Here is a 21,125-nt window from a genome sequence, read left to right on the forward strand (position 1 = left end):
TTTGTTCCATAACATAGGTCCAGCATGAGAAAATGAACAGTCCCCCCAAGATTTAATAGTTTTAGGCACAACAAGCAGGGACGAATTTGCAGACCTGAGGATACCTAGCAGGGTTGTAAGAAATGAGCAAATCAGAATTATATCCAGGGGCAGAACCATGTAAGCAATGAAAAACAAGCAAAAGCAATTTGAAAACTGGCAGCCAATGGAGGGAACGTAGAACTGGCGTTATGTGAGTTTTACAACTAGTTAGAGTAACTAGATGTGGTCAAGTCAACCACTAGCCAATCACGAGTCATCTGTTCTCAAGTCAAACACCTGGCTTCAAATGAGCTTTTGACTGAGGCTTTCCTTTTTCATTATTGACTGCTGTTACTCTGGGATTGACTTATTAGTGGACTGTTGATTGATTTGTGATGGATTTGACAAGGACTGTGCACACAAACGTGCGTTCACCGTCGATCGTGGACGTCCTATTGTCCCTCTTTTGTTTGTACTCTAACTTTTTAGGAAGACTCCCATAGGTTTTGTGCATGACCCCAATCACAGACGTATGCTGGGAATCGTGGACAATATTGTTCTCTGTTGTTCTCTGGAATTTTTCGTCCACGGTTTGAAAAGATGAACACGTACACAATGAAGTGCGTACTGGTTTGCGTGCGTGAAGTACGCACAACTTGTTTTATTATGAATGTGCACAAAGCCATAGCGTCTTCATGTGAGCGTCAGTCACCAACGGTATTGTGTTCGAATGTCTCTCCCAGTGGTCTCCCCCAACTCTCCCTTTCTTACCGTTGAGGGGGTACTTGTTCACAAAGACATGGTACAATGCTTGAGTGTGTTCATCGATTCAAACCGTGGACGAAAAATTCCAGAGAACAAAAGAGAACAATATTGTCCACGATTCCCAGCATACGTCCGCAATTGGGGTCGTGTACAAAACCTATAAGAGTCTTCCTAAAAAGTTAAAGTACAAACAAAAGAGGGACCATAGGACGTCCAAGATCGACGGTGTGAATGCGCGCTTGTGTACGTATTCCTCTTCTCAAACCGTGGACGAAAAATACCAAAGAACAAAAGAGAACAATATCGTCCACGATTCCCAGCATACGTCTGCGATTAGGGTCGTGTACAAAACATATGGAAGTCTTCCTAAAAAGTTAGAGTACAAACAAAAGAGGGACAATAGGACGTCCACGATCGACGGTGTGAACGCGTTTGTGTGTCTGTGCGTGTGCATACTTCTCATGCACATGATATGGAACGCATAATGTTTAGGAACATGGTCCCAACTGAATGTGCGGGTTTTGTCCTATCGTAGGGACGTGTGCTGGCAACAGGTGACAAGGAGGGATCCACGCAGGATTACTTCCGCCTTCACATCAACCAGTACAACAAGATACAGACAGTGACCTGCCTGGCTCAGAAGGTATGTACTTGGTGCAAGGTTTTTAAGGGCACCTTATACCTGCATTGATTCATCCATGTTTTATTGAATAAACCAGAGAAGAAAGATAATTTTTTTCCTTTATAGACCTGTGAAATATTGGTAAAAAGGAAGAAAAGGCAAAAAGAACAGGATTATCAGATTGCCCCCTAGCATCATACAAGGTCCAGCCCCTTTTTAAATATTTTTTTGAAATTGGAAATGGCTAAAATGCTGACCAGTCAAGCGCTACCCTCTTTTACAACAAATGCTGGGAGTGCCTCTTCCTCCTTGACCCCTCCCTCTCCTCAAATAGAAACCACCCCCCCCCAATACAATTACACCCCCCCCCCCAAAAAAAAGGTCAGTTGGTTTTGGATCCACCATTTCACCTTTGCATTTCCCATTGACACATGCTCCTTGCAATTCTGCAATTCCAACTTTACTGTAGCATGTCTCATGTTAGTCCGAGTAACTAGGACTCTACGAATCACCTTTTTTAACATTTGGACATGGTCGGGCGATCGGAGTGTCCTAGGTACATAGCCGTATTGCGTTACTAATAAATTTTCTTGACCATTTTCACTCGTACCCCCAATCAAAATCTTCAGATTTCACCCCCCCCAACAGTCTTCAAACTGCCTTATGCGACCCTGTAGGCTTCAGTGGGAATCGGAAATACAAATGGTGGTGGTTAGGTTCACATACCTTTGAGAAGAAAATAGCAAATTTCACCTTCAATTCGGGAAACATCCTTGTCACATGTCCTTGTTTGAGGCTTCCATTTGTAATTCAGGAAAAATAGACTTGTGCAAGGCTCTGGCTAGACTATTTCCTGGCAAGCATCAGACAGACCAATCACAGGGCACTTTGATTCGTAGAGTTTTAGTTACTCCGACTAGTCTCATGTATCCTACCTCAGGGCTGCATATCCCATTTATACATGTTCCGGCCGGTCTTCTTCCCCATCTTCTTAATTTAAACATATTCTTCCTTCCCTCCTTTCCACTGCAATTTGGCATGTCCCATCAGCCTCGACTCCAGGGACGCGTGCGTGTTCCTTATACACTAACCTCTGGCCGTGATGATGACGTAAATGACGCTGATTGGCTATTCACAGCGTACTGCGCCCGAATTTCGAAGATTGCACGCCGGGCGCGCCCATAATGCGCTCGCGTGCTTTCCACGTAACGTCACGTACGAAAAAACATTTGTGATTCAAAAGTTGCGATGCCTGTACGATATGGATTATGGCAGCCGTGTTTTTCGCTAAAAAAAACCCCTGTATCTGTGGTTGTAAAGGCACGAAAGGGGTACGTACATTTAATACAATTCTTTGCTAAATAACGCAACGTCCAAACGTTATGTTTGAAAGGATTGATTCTTCAAAATCACAACTTTTAAAGATGGCGTCGGCCCGTAAAATGGATAAACTGCAGCCCTAATTATAATGTGCCATATTTTGACACATTTAAATTACACAATTCCAGGGGTTAAGATCGCGCAAGGCATGATGGGAAACAACATGGCGCAGCGCGATCGTACCCATGGGGAAACGAGGTTGATGTCCCATTTATCCATGTTCTCACACTTTTCCACCTCACAGTTGAATGTTCCATTGATCCACTCTCCCCTAATATCTTCTCACCCCACAGAGCATTGACGCCAGCAACCTCTTGTGCCTGTACGACCTCCACGAGCGCTTCCTGAACAACCTGGTGTCCCGATTCGATGAGGGTCTGATCCCAGACCTGTACAGCTTCTTCCGCGAGACCTGGTGCCTGGCCATCTTCCACGACCGCTTCCCGGACTTCCGGCAGGAGATCAGGGAACTCCTGGTGCAGAGACCTGTAAGATCATAGAGGCTGTCCTCCACAAAAGAATAAATATACAGATAAATATTTTAACAAAAATAAAAATAAGCAATGTGATGCGATCAAGCTAAATGAGTCGTTTGTCGGGAATTTTGATGTGGAGATACAGGCCCAAAATAGGGCGACTTCATCACGTGGCTTGAAAACATCTCTTGGTGTTGCGACTTCCAAAATTTTTGAACTAAAGATGGTATCAGCATGCGGTTTTCACAGCAGTAGTGCTGAGATTGTGCTCTTTTGAAATCTGTAATAAAAAAAACTTGACCAGGGTCGACAAACGACTCATGTAGCTTGATCGCATCACAAATGGAAAACAAATCCAAGTTCATTTAAGAGCCTCCGAAACTGTGGCTTTGCAAGCTCAAACATTGATCCACATGGACTAGTAAATACAATGAAACAATACTTGGCTCAGATCACATACCTGCCGACTGTCCCTATTTAATTAGAATTGTCCCTATTTTGAAGTTTTCCGATTGGAAAAAATCAGAATGTTCTGATTTCTGGTAAAAAACAGATTGGGGGAGGGGGCAGTTTTCACCTGTTATATATTCACCAAAGATAACAAGGAAAAATGAGGGCTCGCAGTACCCGACTGCTGATGTCAGGAACCGGTTCCTGATTACGGGATGGGATACCCGTAACCAACTTTACAAATTACTTCTCACTAACTACAAACTTCTTACTAACTTCTCAGACAATAAAAAAGTGTTTTGAATGCCATTTGTGGGTAATTTTCAAAACGAAAACAAGGCTAAATGGAAAACCTGAACACATTTCAGGTTTATGGGCATTTTGTAATTCTAAAAATCCTTGGACCGCCATACAGTAGTGCCTCTATTTCAGGCTCTCAAATGTTGGCAGGTATGATGATCAGTGTTGCAGTTGAATTGTTATGATTGTGTGATGAAGTTTAGTTTTAATTCTACTTTGCCTGTAATGTGACCTTTGTCCTTGGTAATTTGTTTTGGTCCTTGATTTTTTATTTCAAATTTTTGGTTTGCCTTTCCTTGTGTAGGCTGTGGATGTTACTGCCTTGGAGGAGAAGGTCAGACAGCTTATTGATCAAGACCTGGAGGTGAGAATGCTACATTGCAATAGGAGCATTAATTAGCCACGTCCAAATTAGTTGGATATGGCTTCCAGTTTACACACACGTCTATGGAAGCCATAGCCATTATTGTGACCCTTTGGATTGCCACTCAGCAGCAATTATATTAATTATCTTGCTTCCAGTGCAATGAAAACCCCAGTTGACCATCCTCAAAATGAAGGTTAATCCCTTGATGAGGAAATCATTTGTTTGCTTCATACAGATCCTGCTTTTGCTCAATGTTTGAAGACATGGGTGTCAATTGGTGGGGGACGTGGTTGGGGGGGACAGACGATTTGATATCCCCCCCCCCCCCCCACGTTTTTCATCCCCGAATAAAAATTTATGGTGGGGGATATCATATCGTTTGTCTCTTTCCTTCCACATTTTTTGTCCATGAATAAAACTTGTAGCCTACATATGATTCTATGGCTCAGGTTAGCTGATTAAATACTCCAAACGCGAAAATGATGTTTAAAAGACGGTCTTTTGCTAAAAAAAAATTGGTGAAAGTGGTCAGAAATTGCCTCGGATCGCACAACAGAGCATCTCGAGAATCCAAAATTTTTCGGGGCCATTAAGTAGGCCTCGAACCCCACGCCATTTGGGCTTCGCGCTTGCATTAGTTCTGATGAAGGTATGCCCCCCCCCCCCACTTTTGAGAAGTGATTGACGCCCTTGATTCAAGATCACAGTTTTAAATAAGACCTGTTAACATGGTTTGGTGTATTTTTTTGTCTTCACTTCTTTCTTCTCCCGTCCATCTCATCCCCATAGCTTGAGAAGCGAGAGCGTAAATACCTGGAGGAGCAGTTTGAGACCAGCGGCAACAAGCGATCTCTGGAGACGCGACTCCTCAGCTTCTTGAGTTACAACTACTACCACCTGCCAATGTATGCCAAGCCAGGAATGGTCTGAACCTCAACTACTGTCACCTACCAATGTTTGCCATTTCATAGAATGGTATGAACCTCAACTACATTCCCAAGTGTATCTCAGAGAATTTGTACTACTTATGCAAAAATAGGAATGGTCTTAACATCGATTATTATTGCCTACCAAAGTTTTGCCATTTTCCTTGAATGGTATGAACCTCAATGCTTTCCCAAGTGTACCTCAGAGAATTGCTACTACGTACCAATGTATGCAAAGCTAGCAATGGTCTGAACCTCAATTATTATTGCCTACCAATGTAGGCCATTTTCCTAGAATGGTATGAACCTCAACCAGGCCACTTTCCCAAGTGTACCTCAGAGAATGTTACATTCTTACTAATGTGTTCAAAGCTGGGAATGGTGTAAACCTCAACTATTACCACCTACCAATTTATATTCCCAGAATGGTCTGAACCTCTTTGCTATCGACACTGTACCTCAGTGAACCTCAACTACTTACCAATGTATGGAAAGCTAGGAAGGATGTGAACTTTGACTACTACGTACCACCTTCCAATTCATGCCATTCCCAGAATGGTCTGGACCTCTTCACTATCGACAATGTATACCTCAATGAACCTCAGCTACTTACCAATGTATGCAAAGCTGGGAATGGTGTGAATTACCTCTGTGATATAGTGACCCTTTAAGGGTCAGGAATTATATTATCATCATCAGATCATTGAGAACTTTTTTGCAAAACCCTCAGAATATGGGGGAAGGGGCTGTAAAATAGTGTTGTAGCATTTCAAAGAACTTATTTATACTGGAAACTGCAGCCAACATGTTTTCCCCACTTAATAACTTGACTACTTACTGCATTCATTACCCATCATAATTGTAATGTTCCGTCCATAAAAGAAATTAAGTTCGTAAATATTCAGCATTTTCCACTTATTTACAGTGTATTACAAAATTGATAAATATAATTCTGTAAAAATGTCGTGTATGAAAAATGATATTCGAAGACCGTCCAATAATAAATTTCCTTTGTAAATATTCAGCATTTTCCATAAATTCAGTGTACACATGTATTACAAAATTGATGAATATTATTCTGTAAAATTTGGTGTATGAAAATAATATCCGAAGACCGTCCAAAAATTAATTTAGTTTGTAAATATTCAGCATTTTCCACATATTCACAGTGTATTTCAGAATTGATGAATACTCTGTAAAATGATATGAAAAAAATAATATCCGAAGTACTTTGTCTAAAATTTAAATGCACTAGCTCAGCAAGTTTTAAGCAGTTATCAACTGAACACTTGTCTTGTAAACTGTAGCATTACCGTAACTGTATCATAATAATTAATGTACATGTTCATTTTCTGCAAAATGATTTAGTAATTGTCACCTAATTAAGGTTGACAAGGTTTGAGCTTGAGTGAAAAAAAAATGTAAATATTTGCAATAAACAGTTTTCATTACAAATTTCCATGTGTTCATTTGAAGTCTGTCAATGGTGGTTAAAGGGAATGTACAACATTTGCTTTTGCTGCAATTTTCAGAAATCAATGGATTTGGAGGATTAATATGTTAAAGCAAATATTGTTAAAATGACTTGTTTCGTGTTTTGGGCTTGTAGATGCTGGAAAAACCAAGAAAACCATTCATGTTCTTGTAGTCTGATTCCCTGACCCCACTTAAGATGAAACAGAGAATTTATAGACTTTGGGGAATTGTAAGGTCATAGAATCAGTCTAGTAGGCTTGAACCCCTTCACAGTTGTGTAATCAATTGCAAAGAAAACGCGGAATAACTAATTATGAAAAATTAGGAGCAGTTTTAAAAAAAAAAAAAAGTTTTCTCCAACGCTGGTCGGCCGACCTGCATTGGAAAAATACCATTTTTCTTGAATATGTCAGCACACTAGGAGCCACGATTTTACAGGATGCTTTAGACTGTCATTCCCTAACAATCCAGTAAGGTATTTTGTGATAATTTGATCATTTCGTTTTGTGATGTTTGCAAATGTTGTATCTTCCCTTTCAATTAAATGGGTTGAATAGGCATACAGAAATGTAGAAACGAGGAAAGGGGAAGCCACACTAAATAAAGTTGGAGGCGGTGGACAATGGTAGGGGGTTGTATAAGGGGTTAAGGCTGCATCCGAAACTCTTCTAGAGCCTAGGTTTCCCATTACAATTTTGTGGGATGCATGCTGACAGTAGACGTAGCCGCAGCTGAAGATCAGCCCCTTTTTCGGAGATGTCTGATGACATGCGATCGTCATACAACAAGAGAGGGCGCTAGACAATTCATGTGGATCCTCGCGCCTCGCACAGAAATTTCGTGTACAAAACGCATCGCTTTGTCAATGTCAGGTATGATGTCAAGTTATTGTATTCATTTTCAGAGAGATAAAAACGGTCGAAATAGGACCATATGTTTCCAGGTATCTTGTAACTATGTTCACGTGACGTAACATGTCAACCAGTCGACAGATTTTACTTAGATTTGTATGTTCATTTCGGGCTTACTCTCATTTCGCCCCCGTTGTCAGTACATTTAATGTACGTCCCGAACCACTTCGCCCCATTTCCACTTCGTCCTTCAGTTCATGGAGCTAATTCTAGTTTTCTACCTCCATGGTAAAAACATGTAGCTCCATGGATTAGTAGTATTAGTAAAAGGGCGAAGGGAAGGATTCCCAATATCTGGCCATCACTTTTCACCCTGTGCACAAACCAATAGCTATGGGACTGGTCTGAAAATTTCTGTTTTCTCAGTAAAAATTCAAAATTTGTCACTGCTAATTTTGACTTTTTAGGACATATTATCACTTTCTGATAGCTGATAGGTCATTTAAGGGAAAAATAAGTGATGGCCAGATATAGGAATCTTTCCGGGTGAAGTGGTAATGGGGCGAAGTGCCACTTCACCCCATTACTTCTTTGTCCCAGGCATTAGTGCATTACCGCATACATATACCGACCTATTGCTGTGAACATTCCCGTTCATAAACCTTGAGAAGTTGAGTTGTTTGGTGTGAGTTTCTCATCCTTTTCGCGTTACAAATTTAAGAGAAATTTCACTTGCGTTTCGCATGCAATGTTATTAATTTTAAGTGTGCAGTAAATCTTTTTTTACTAAAACTAGTTTTAGGCTTTCAAAAAGTAGGAGGTGTTTTAGCTGGAGTTACCCAGCCCTAAATTTTATCATTGGGTTGTCATTTAAGGCTGGAGGACATTTTTCACGTGAACCAGCAGAGTTGGCAGGTCCCAAAACAAATTCGAAAAAATGTTGAAAATGTGCAATTTTTATCCCTGTTACACAATAATTTCAACTGGAACTCACCCAAACCTTGCCTGGAATAACCATTACACAGGTCCTTGAAGTAAAAAAACGATCCACGATGAAGATTCAGCCTACAATTGCAGTGAAAAAAACGAGGCATAAACCGACAACCGTGCGGTCATGGCGAGGCCCGCAATTGGATTTGTGCACAGCGTATTTACCAGTTCGTTCTTGCCGGCTGCGCTGGCTGATGGCGCATGACGTCACGCGGAAGCGGAATACCCGACGACTGTTTCATGCACGATAACCGGCAAACTTTGGTTGCCGTCCAGTATTGCAGCTATGATGCGAGTGGTAAACCTCAACAGTCGTCGGGTATTCCGCTTCCGCATTAGTGACGTCATGCGCCATCAGCCAGCACAGCCGGCAAGAACGAACTGGTAAACGCGCTGTGCACAAATCCAATTGCGGTCCTTGCCATGACCGCACGGTTGTCAGTTTATGCCTCGTTTTTTCACTGTTATTGTAGGCTGAATCTTCATCGTGGATCTTTTTCTACTTCAAGGACCTGTGTAATGGTTATTCCAGGCAACTTTTTTTTCCGAATTTTTTTTGGGACCTGCCAACTCTGCTGGTTCACGTGAAAAATGTCCTCCAGCCCTAAATGACAACCCAATGATAAAATTTAGGGCTGGGTAACTCCAGCTAGAGGTGTTTGCATAGTAACCAAACCTGAAAGGCAGAAGGGTGACCATTTCTTGAAAAGTCGATTTCTCGAAAAAATGCAAAACAAAAGTAGGAAAAAAATGACCACGAGGTCTTAGATTTTTGTACCCGGAAATTTTCCAGATGTGGGATGGACAGGGTTGATGTTGATGACACAATTTAACTGAAATAAGTTTTGATGAATTTTTTTTCCCCCAAAATTCTTCAGGTGACTGAATAGCTCATTGGTCAAGATGAATCCATATCAGGGCGGTCCTGGACGACCACCTCAAATATACGGAAACACAGCCCAACAGAATGTGCATAGCATTCAGCAGAAAACAATGCAGGTATGTCCACCCAGATTTTCTTTTGAAGTGTTGAATTTTCCTCAATTTAGTGCGAAAGATGGAAAGATTTCCATATACGAAGTTCACTAATTTTCCTCTGTATTGACTAACAAGCCCCCAGATAGCAATTTCATGTCATCAAAGTCAATTTGAGCAGTGAGAAAATACAAGCATTTTCTTAGAAAACACTTAGAATTTTTCAGTCCAATCTCATAGGGTTTGTACACTGGGTGTTGAGTGAACTTCGTATATGGAAATCTTTCCCAAAAGGTTGAAGGTGAAATAAAGTTAGCGAAACAAAATTACTTGTGATTCTTACAGTGTTGGTGCTAAGGATGTGACTTTGCGTTTAATTTTGTAAATGTTTACAAAAGTTTGCAAGCAGATATCCTTTAATTTCTCAAAAACTACTTAACATGAGTATTTCATCTTGATGGAGCATATTAATTATGCTCTTGTGTAGGCCTTTACATTCAGTAAAAATGCCATGGAAATCCATTCATGCAAACCAGAGGTTTAACATTATAAAAGGCTAAATGGGTTTTCCACCCATTCCAATGGCATGGGATTTACACAGTTAACTTAATTTACATCAGAGTGAAAAGGCCCATGACAATCTGATGCACTGATATCACTAACTGTGTAAATCCCATTGGAATGGGTGAAAAACCCATAGCCTTTTACAGTCTGTTAGATCTCTGGTTTGCATGAATGGATTTCCATGGCATTTTCACTGATTATACACAAGAGTATAATTAATATGCTCCATCAAGATGAAATACTCATGTTTAATATAAGTAGTTTTTGAGAAATTAAAGGAAATGTACATCATTGGCTTTTGCTATAATTTTCAGAAATGAACTATTTGAGGGGTTAGTACAATAGATCAAATATTGTTACACTGACATGTTGGAGGTTTTGTGTTCGAAAATGCTGGAAAAACCAAGAAAAACAAAAGTGTTCAAGTAGTCTGGTTTCCTGACTCCACTAAAGATGAAATGGGTCAACTTAAAGATGTCGGAAAACTGTAAGGTAATGAAACCAGTCTAGCTGGCATGCACCCGTTCATGAACATGTGACCAATAGCAAACAAAATTTGGACTGAAAACAAAATGGTAAATTTGGAGCAGTAGCTGAAAAATAGTTAGGTTTCCCAACGGTGGTCGGCCATGGAAATTTACACAAAATACCACTTTTCTTGAAAACGACTTCACACCTGGTGCCATAATTTTACTGGATGCTTTAGACTGTCATTTACCAACATCCTAGTGAGGTATTTCGTGAAAATTTGGTAATGTTTTTTTCTCGATGTTTGCAAATGTTGTATATTCCCTAAAGGATATCTGCTTGCACAACTTTTTTGGGGACACCCTGTGTAATGTGCAGTTGGAGTTAAGATCAGATTGTTCAGATCACCACAGTTATGTCATCTCATACTAGTAACTGTGACACCTGCAAGAAATAAACTAATCTTGAATCATGAACTTTGCCAGTCATGTGGACTCTGTGCACAAGTACACTCGCAATGATGACGAAAAGATTATACTGCTTGTTTGCCAATTACAGCTTATACAGCCACACCATATCCAATCAGAGGATCACGATGACGCCGGCAACCAGCACCAACAATCCCAGCAGCGGCTCGGCGGACCCTCCCAGTCAGCCAACCCTAGCCTGCTTCAGGTCCCTTCCTCTGGCTATGGCCTGGGTGAAGGCAGCATGACCCCTAGCATGCCGCTCACCACCAGCATGTACCCACAGACACCACTCACACCTATGACACCGGCCACCCCTGGGAGCATGGAGTCATCAGGGATAGAACCACAGCTCCAGTGAGTGTTAACCCTAACCCCCTAGGCCCTTGTTGCTTACAACCATCCTCAATCCTCCAAAATTTTGCAACTCCGCCTAAAGTTTTCAAAATTGTCAGACACTCCTGCCTCAAAATGCATTCATCCTCAATCCTCCAAAATCCTCTTGTGCTTCAATCACCATTCATCCTCAATCCTCCAAAATCCTCATGTGCTTCAATCACCATTCATCCTCATTCCTCCAGAATCCTCATTTGATTCAATCACCATTCATCCTCAATCCTCTAGAATCCTCCAAAACCGCCAGGAGGATTTTGGAGGAGTGAGGTGGGTTAGGGTTAGGCCGTGTTTCCCTAGGCATTTTTGCTAGGATGTAACCTCAATCCTGCAAAATCCTCCAACTAACTCCATGTAAATATTGCATACAGCCTCAATTCTGCACCATCCTCCGTTATTTCTTGAATGTGGTCCTTGGAGGGGTGGCCACTGCCTCAATCCTGCAAAATCCTCCAGTAATCACTGTCAATATGTTGAGGTAGAGCCAGTGACATCCTGAGCAGTGCGGAGGATTTCAAGTATAATCTAGGCCTAAATTTATTCATGGCTGAGCATAAACGACACAAGGTCTGGCCCAAGACCTTGATACAGTGCATTCACCGAAATTAGCAACACATTTTTGTCATTTAGCCTTTATCCTGCAAAATACTCCAATTTGTAAAGAGGATTTTGGAGGATTTGGGAAGGTAAGGGTTAAAGACGTGTTTGCATTGGCCTGCTTATTCAACGATTATTATTATACCAAGATTGGACGAGTGAAATCTAAACAATGTTCGCATTTGGACTTTTGACTCGGTAACTGACCCGGGCATAAACACGTGTCTGCGCGATCGGCCATCCTATATCCTCAATCGTTGTATTATGGAACATTTAGTCAATAATGCCTCACTATTAAGAATATAAAAATGTCTGATAAGGCAACAAAAAAAAATAAGTCGGTCTCTGGTCAGCGCGCGTGTCGATTTTAATCATGCGCGTTAATCTTTTTTTTTCCAAAAATGTTCCGCGGTAGTACCAAAGAGCACCAAGGAATGGGAAATTGCACCAAGGCAAATGATTGAGAGCACCAAGGCAAATTATGGAGGACATCAATGTACATGAGGACACCAAAAAAGCAAAACAGTACCCCACCTTGTCTGTACAATCCAAGCTTGAAGAAAAAAAAAAAAATCAAAAAAAAAAAAAAAGCCGCGTCCCCGCGTCAAGTCCGGAACTTTGGTCTGACCAGAGACCGAATATTTTTTTTTTTTGGCCTAATGTCAAATTGTCCATAGTACCTATGATACCTTTTAAAAAAATATATACAAACTGAGCACAGTGTGTGAAGAAACAATAGAAATGCCAGCCAAAGAAATCACGCATAGTCCGTGTGTAGTGTGAACCCGAACTAAAACGCCTATTCTCGGGGTTTTTCATTTATGCTTTTGTTTACATTGATTGCAGGAATATTGTATCAACAGTGAATCTTGGTTGCAAACTGGACCTGAAGAAAATAGCCCTCCATGCTAGAAATGCTGAGTACAATCCAAAGGTATGCACAGAATTGTCACAAGATGTAGTGTTTCCATAGAAAGAAAACTCCTTTTGTGAGTATTGTGTATTGTGAGTATTGTAATTTCTCCTGACGACGGGCAGAGCATACTGTTCGAAACGTTGAGTCCCTCCGGTTCTTTCAGAACCACACATACTCACAAAAGAGATTTATTCACATGGTGCTACCGCAAACTTATCTTGTCTTAGTATCTTTCCACCATGCAAACCTTCAAATCTCAGTATTGTGTATGATTTTAATTCCCCGTGCTATTTTCGAGTTTCATCCCGAAAAATAGATTTCATTTTTAACTTGCTGTTTTTCTAGCAGTACAAAAGTTATTCAGTGTTGAATGAGACATCGGCCAAGTAAAACGGCCCATTTTTGAATTATTACTTTACGTTTTTGAATTATTGGCTGCCAGACAATAATTCCCATTCTTGCTGGGTAGGCTAGTGATTATGTACGGACGGGGAGCCAATCTACTCACAAAGTGGGTCTGTTTGTGCCCAAACAAAACCCTTTGTTTCCGAGGTTTGCAGACATCCAAAACGGGGGAAAAAGGAGGTTTTTTTTTATTGGAATAAAGCATACAAATTCAAAATTTATGAATAGGAAAAAAACCCTCAAATTTATTGAAGAGCACGGGCAACGCAACTTTAAAGACATCTGAGGTAATCAAAATTTCACTCATGCGGAAGAATTCCGAAGTTTGATTAGTGTAAGAAGGTAAATCTTAAATGAAGTTTTTGTGTTGGTCACATTTAGCCATGTTAATTCCATAAGAGCAAATGGCATAAAGATGTTAGACCTTGCATTATCATAATTGATACATCCATTGTGTCTTGACCCTAACTCCCTAGAATAATTTACTATGAACCATACCCATCCTGGTAAATTCCAACCCCTAAATCGTACACACACACTGTTGGACTTAGTTTCTGGAGGTATGCCAAACCCAATGTAAAAGACCATCCGTTTAGGGGTACTGTACCCATTCTAACAGATTTCAACAACACCTGCCGTTGGGCTTTGATGGGTTGAGTTCAGTTAGGGTTAATGTCTACTTGTTTAAGTTTTCACAGACAAAATAAAAACTACCTTTCTCTCATCTGTCTTGTTTTCAATGTGCAGAGATTTGCAGCTGTCATTATGCGGATCAGAGAGCCTAGGACAACAGCTCTGATCTTCAGCTCAGGGAAAATGGTGTGCACGGGGGCAAAGAGTGAGGACTATTCCAGGCTCGCCGCCAGGAAATATGCCAGGGTTGTGCAGAAACTCGGCTTCCCTGTAAGTTTCTGTCAAGTAACTTTGAGAAAAATACCCTCAGACATTCTTAAGTTTGTCTTAGAGATAAGAATAATGAACTATCCCAGTACGCCAGTTCCAACTGCATATGTGCACATCCAGATTTGACAATTTTTCTTTCGGGATAAACATTCCATCGTGTGTGTGCAAAAGCATAGCGGGGTACCAGCAACATTGAAGAGATCGTCGTGTTCTGAAGTAACATTTTGCAAGAAAAATTTGGACAGCGAAGTGTTTTTAGGTGTCTTGTGTGTCCTGGGTCCGGTCAATGTCAAAATAATCCCGGCGCAAAGTGGTTAAATGACAGCATTTTTGAATTTCTCCTCTCTGAATGAAAATCTTTGTAAGAACCTCTGAACACAAGCACATGATGATGGGAACATACTGATCATTCTTTTTTGTTTCATTTGACAGGCAAAGTTCACGGAGTTCAAGGTTCAGAACATGGTTGGCAGTTGTGATGTCAAGTTCCCCATTAGGTTAGAAGGTCTAGTACTCAAACACAGTCAGTTCTCAAGGTAAGCAGTGTATTTCTAAAAAAAAAAACACAAACCCCACCCCCCCCACCCAAGGAATTGCCCTGCATGATGAAGTGTTTCTAAGTACCAGATTCATATTTAGCATTAATAAATACCTTGGAGAGTTAGTGGCTTCTGATTGGTCGAGACTCGATCACGTGGGGGTGTATTAACAGTGATAAAAAGACCGGCTTCAAAGAACAAGCGAAAAAATGGCCCCTGAACCAGCATTGATCCAGCCCCATGCAAGACAATGATTGGCCAAATTTACAACAGTCCTACGGCAGCTTGTAGCAATACAGCACTGCACATGCGCTCAACCACCTTCGCGTGAGACTTACGCGCGCTAATGCAACACAGTTGCTATGGGTGCGCGCGCGTAAGGAAGTTTTCAAACAACATCGTACAGCAGTATACTGAGGTTGTTTACGACGAAAGCATAGATCTGCGATTTATTTTCTTTAAACACTTCGCCCACCGACATATTTACCTTTCCTAAACCAAGCATCTTTGTCTCGGTCCATTAACCGCGGTCACCCCCAAACCCGGTCATTATCACGCAGTGAAGACCGGCTCCTCACACTGTTATTCCCTTATTTTCAAGCCAATCGGTTATAGATTCGGGTGCACAAATCATCACATTAGCTGTGTCTTTACCCTTGCCGAACCATTTCTTAACCTTCACCTTACCAACTCCATCAAATCCACCCCCCCCCCCCCCCAATTTTGATGAATGTTGGGGGTGGGGGACATGGTCCTGCTGGCCTGGTTTGACTAAATTTTGATGGAGCATGGACTTAGTCAGGGAGGCCTAAAGCACTGCTGGGGAATTCGATGAATTTTACCTAGCATCCAGTACTGCTGTTGTCATATAAGCCATGTGTACGAAGTCCATCAAAATCCACCAGCTCTTCAGTGGTGGATTTCGCTATGTCATGTACGTGAAGTAGAGTGAGTGATGGATTTGGACGGACGTGGTCCTCTACTTAGTAACTCTAAGTAGGGAGTTAGGGTTAACCCTAACCGCCCTGAATCCTTCAAAATCCTCTTTGCCAAAGTGGAGGAATTTGGAGGATTGAGGTTACATGGCAAAAGTGCGTTACTGATTTCGTAGGATGCACTGTGTCAAGGTCTTGGGTCTGACCTTGTGTTTTTTTGATCAGTCATGCATAAATATAGGCCTGGATTACACTTGAAATCCTCCGTACTGCTCCAGGAAAAGTCACTGGCCAAGCCTCAATGTATTGACAGTCACTGCTGCAGGATTTTGCAGGATTCAGGCAGTGGTCACCCCTCCATGGACCACATTCAAGAAATAATGGAGGAATTTGCAGGATTGAGGCTATATGCTATTTTTCCATGAGGCCAGTTGTAGGATTTTGCAGGATTGAGGCTACATCCTAGCAAAAAGGCCTAGGGAGTAAGGGTTAATGTGTGAAAAAAAGAAAAGATCCGTTGTTTTGCTGTGATGAAAATGTATGCATTCTGATTTTGGTTTGTTCCAGCTATGAGCCAGAGTTGTTCCCTGGGCTGATATACAGGATGGTCAAACCAAGAATAGTCTTGCTGATATTTGTCTCCGGGAAGGTGGTACTGACGGGTAGGTGTGATTTGAGTGCGATTTTGGGTTATGTTTTTGGAAGATACAGATGTACGGGAGATTTGTAGCCATGTCCACTGTATGCACGATGCTCACATGAATATGCAACAGGTTCAGGATGCTCTTAGATATAAAGTCAGTAGTTGTTAGCAGGGATGTAAGTCCTACTGTAATTGACCTATCACGGTAGAATTGCGTTAGAATTGCGTCAACACAGCTTGTGAAATATTGTCCATTTACATGATATACAAATGGACGCGGAATGCGCAAAATCAGAGACAAACAAAAGTTGGTGTACAAAAAACTTGATCCGGTTGTCTAAGGGTCGTGGCTAACTCGCAAACGGCGATAGGTCGATTGCCTAATTTCAGTTTGGTTTTTTTTTCAAATTGTAAATAACATATTGGCACCGTACATGTGTGTACATGTACACCCCTATACCTCAAATTTCAGGCAGAAATATCAAGAGTGATTTATTAAATAATGTAATTACACAGATTGTGAGCTTACTACTGGTACCTACAGCAATGGGTGGCTTTCCCCTTCTATTCCTTTGGGAAATAATAGCCACAATTCGCTCTTCTATTGCCATTTTTCAACAGCAACGTTAGGTAAATTTTGTACACAAACATCAAGAGCCAAGGACGATGTTCGGTATAGCCGAATGTTCGGTATAGCTGTGTTCGGTATAGCGACGTTCCACTGTACTGTATTTTGCTAACCAAAACAAAGACGTGTACACGAGGAGCTTGGCCTTCATAACGCTAAGAACATTTTGGATATACAGCGCTTGAATTTGGGTTTTGCTGGCATGTAACTTTTCTGCTGATTTCCTTGCTTTTACTGCTCAGGAATGCCATTGAAAATTGATCAAAGTCTCGTGTGGTTTGGAATTTCCTCATTTTTTCCTAAATTCCCAGTTGCATGCCTGGGTTTGGAATGCACCTTGAATGCACTGGGTTGGCTGAGAGTGTTGATATTCCCGTGTGGAATAAGAAGCAATATGGGTCATTCTATAAACTTAGGATCCAAAGTGTGACATTTTTCCTGTCCCTGTTACAGTGGCGCTTCGCAATTTCCCAATTCAAGAATGACTTCTCAAATGCTTTTTGTTTTGTTGGGTAGGTATTTTGCTATTCATAATCACTCTTGGAGGATGACTGCTTTAAGGAAAAAAAAGGGGACCCCTAATTTATGGAATGAACCATGCATGTATGTTCACACTAACAGCAGCCTATTCTTGCATTCAGAACACAGGTGTTCTCGTCCATTTTTGCCGCTGAAAATATTTCATTTTTTTTCCCCAAAGGAATGTTTCAAATGGTCTAGGAATGTTTTCAGATGAGGTGCTTCTAAACAACATACTATTTGCGAAAAAAAAGTCAAATGCGGTTTCTTGATTTCCTTACCTTCAATTATTCCTTCTTCATTTTGGACTTGATCTTGAATTTTGTTTATCGTCTCACTAGGTGCTAAGGTTCGTCAAGAAATCCTAGATGCCTTCAACAACATCTACCCGATTCTGAAGTCTTTCAAGAAAACGTCATAGTGTCGTTGACAACGAGCATCCAGAAGAACTGTGTTGTGCTAGCAAGGTTGCAATTTTTGTTTTTTTCCAACTTCATGGACTGAAGCCTGAACAGGGGATGGTTAGAAAACTTTGAGAGATTACAGTCTTGATCAGCTGGAGCAGCATCCTGAAGAATTGATGGCATGATACAGGGTGAGTAAAAAAATTCGACACCCAAATGTGGGGACCATTGTCTTAGTGAAGTTCTCCACGTAGCACTTTCAAACTCTAGGATATGAAAGCCCAATTCATGAACTTTCTTTTAGTACAAGAATCATTCAAATCACTTATGTTTTGTTCAAGTTACGGAGTTTTAAACACGACCACCGTTTTAAGGTTCTGTCCACGGATCACAAAAATGTTCAGTGTTCTTCCAGCAAATCGAAAACGAGTCACTTAAGGGATGTGTGTGAATTGTTTTTGTTTTGCTGTAAGAACGCACACCTTTTTTTGTGATCCATGGACAGAGCTTTAAAATGGTGGTTGTGTTTAAAACTCTGTAACTTGAAAAGTACATGGAGTGATTTCAATGAAGCTTATGGATTGGGCTTTCATATCCTAGAGCTTGAAAGTTCTGCATGTAGAACTTCACTAAAACAATGGGCCCCGACATTTGGGTTTCGTTTTTTCTTTTACTCATCCTGTACTTCCTCCTGTAAGTGAGGTGGAGTGACTGGAGCCAAAGACAGCTTTAGAAAATTTCTGGATTGATGTTCTGGAACATTCTCCTTTAAGAGAATGCTTACATCAGAAATACCATAATCAGCAGTATAAGTGCCAAAAAATATGTATATCAGTAACTTGCACTACGTCATCAGGTCAACTGAGCAGTGGTAATTGTAGGCACTTCAGTTGACCTTCTGCATTCAGCAGTCATCTTTTAGTTTTGTTTTATTTGAATGCGCAAAAGGTCTACTCGTGCTGTCCTTGTGGAAGTAAAGCACACCATACCTCCAAAATGGCTCCAATGTAAAGGATCTATAGTGCTGTGTGTTCTTAAAGGATTCCATGTTGCTTGAGTTTGATTGCTTGATTTTGTTCAATTTTCTTACCCGTGTCGAAGGAGGTGAAAATTGTGTTGCAGTCGCCATACATTCTACATCATAGACCTGCACATTTGAAAAGTTAAGTGTTATATCGTGTGCTTGGATGCTGTCATTTCATTGGTCTAGAATGGCCACGTGTCCAGTCTGTGAAAATAACCGTTTACTTTATATACACTGCCTTCCATATAAATGAACCTCACACACTGTGTACCATATAAACGATCCTCATATACACTGCGCTGCATATAAATTGCGTGCATCGCACGTGGGTGTGGGGCTTGCCCGGTTTGCCCACGCACACGTGTAGTGCTTGCCCGTGTGATTGCGACTGAGAACTGCAACTGCTCCGTTTCATGTCCGGCAAAGCCTGCAGTTATCAAAGGCAACACCGCAATTTATTCTTGCATAGGAAATTACAACCATTCGTCTTTTTGGCTTATTGGCACGATACAACGAAACACCTGTTGACTGTTGTGATGTGGGATATGTTGTTTTTAACCCCTTGGGGTGCTATGCACCCTCGGCCCTATGCGCCCCTCGGGTGTTAAAAACAGCATATCCCTCATCACAACAGTCAACAATTGTTAAATATTTTGGAGGGGGTGGCAAGGAAGTGGACTCTTGATTTCAAAACCATGAGTTTTTCATTGACAAGTTAGAAGGAGTGCAGATGGCTCAAGTTTTCGATCTTTTGTTTCAGCGGCCAGTATTGACATTGTTTTGCGTGTCCACAGGTGCCTCCTAGGCAGAGACCTTTGTAAATAGTTTGTAAACTTTGTAATTTCTTTTATTGCAGATGATCTTTTATTGTATTGTGTTGTTTCTCGTGTGTGTGTGCCCATTTGTAAGCCCCTATATGATGCGATCAAGCTAAATCAGTCGCTTGTCGGGAACTATCATTTGGAGATTCAGGCCAAAATAGGGCCACTTCATCACATCACTTTATCACATCTCTTGGTGTTCCGACTTCCATAATTGTTGAACTAAAGATGGTATCAGCATGCGGTCTTGACAGCAGTAATGCTGAGATTGTGCTCTTTTCGAATCTGAAAAAAAAATTGACCAGGGTCGACAAACGACTCATTTAGCTTGATCGCATCACGTGTTTTCTTGTTCGTGGCCAAGTCTGGCACAAATAATGTCATGACAATTAAGTCTTCAGGTTGCTCTTGAGCAGTTTATAGAACATGACCAAGTTCATACTGCATTTCCCAAATACCGGTGTGACTTGTGCACAGCTGGCATCTGATGAAATGACGCTAAATCATGTTCAAACGAAAAGTAACTTTGTTGAATTTTGTTGCATTTTCATAACAATCATGAAAGCCATCTGTGGTATTCTTGTGATTGTGGCCAAATGCTGTGTTATGTGTGATAAAGAAAAAAAAAGAGATACAGTTTTGGTTCTCTTATTTCTCTCCGGAAAAAAAGAAGGTTTTTCTAATTTTCAGTCAATTCATGTGCTTTGCAGCCTAGCTTCTTTACATTTACACTGGGCTTGATATCCCTATTTTGTTCCCACTAAAAAGAAAGTGTTAAATTTACTGGATTTTTAGTATTGGAGGATCCTGCATTCCTAGAGAGTATATGTTAAGTTTTGTTTTGATGGGAAGTTTAGTCCAAAAACAGAAAGAAGACAAAGTACAAGTTAGTTACTATTCCGTAATTTTTTTTGTAAATACAAGTTGTTCATGAAGAAAATAAAGTGTTTTTATATGAAGCAGATTTGGTTTGTGTGAAAAACTTGACTCTTAGAAACTGACATCATTATGTAATGTTGATTTGCAGCTGACTTTTTTTTTTTTGGCTCAAAAGAAATGGTCCTTATTCCATCCTCACTCTTCAGTCAGCAATGCTGAGACCACGCACGTTGGCTGCCACTTATATTAGTGAAGAAATGGGATAGGGAACAAGTGTGGGAAGGTGTCTGAGAGCCAGTTGTAATAAGAAGTGTGGTTTACCGTACTTGTAATAGACGCTCGAACGGATGACACTTGGACTGAACATAGTCAACAATTGGACTATGTTAGCTTTTCAGCCAGCTGGTTTGGCTTCACACAG

At 40.9% G+C, this 21,125-nt stretch overlaps 2 protein-coding genes across 2 annotated transcripts in view; both read left to right on the top strand.

The window, feature by feature from the left end:
• The window catches only part of LOC119740914 (cilia- and flagella-associated protein 61-like), a 36,246-nt gene extending 29,481 nt beyond the window's left edge, over window positions 1-6,765 (top strand). Inside the window, exons 24-27 of the mRNA XM_038216393.1 lie at window positions 1,322-1,429; window positions 3,082-3,276; window positions 4,319-4,378; window positions 5,171-6,765. Coding sequence (XP_038072321.1) covers window positions 1,322-1,429; window positions 3,082-3,276; window positions 4,319-4,378; window positions 5,171-5,311 — 504 coding nt within the window. The 3' untranslated portion in view covers window positions 5,312-6,765. The remainder of the gene's footprint in view (window positions 1-1,321; window positions 1,430-3,081; window positions 3,277-4,318; window positions 4,379-5,170) is intronic.
• Window positions 6,766-7,563: 798 nt separating this feature from the next.
• LOC119741790 (TATA-box-binding protein-like) lies at window positions 7,564-18,273 on the top strand. The gene is made up of 8 exons (XM_038217685.1): window positions 7,564-7,655; window positions 9,503-9,623; window positions 11,190-11,455; window positions 12,935-13,022; window positions 14,157-14,312; window positions 14,745-14,848; window positions 16,354-16,448; window positions 17,918-18,273. Exons 2-8 carry the CDS (start codon window positions 9,528-9,530, stop codon window positions 17,995-17,997), a joined length of 885 nt encoding a protein of 294 aa, XP_038073613.1. The 5' UTR covers window positions 7,564-7,655; window positions 9,503-9,527; the 3' UTR covers window positions 17,998-18,273.
• The last annotated feature ends 2,852 nt before the right edge of the window (window positions 18,274-21,125 follow it).

This window comes from Patiria miniata, unplaced genomic scaffold (genome assembly GCF_015706575.1).
Source record: "Patiria miniata isolate m_02_andy unplaced genomic scaffold, ASM1570657v1 HiC_scaffold_5, whole genome shotgun sequence".
NCBI lineage: Eukaryota > Metazoa > Echinodermata > Asteroidea > Valvatida > Asterinidae > Patiria > Patiria miniata.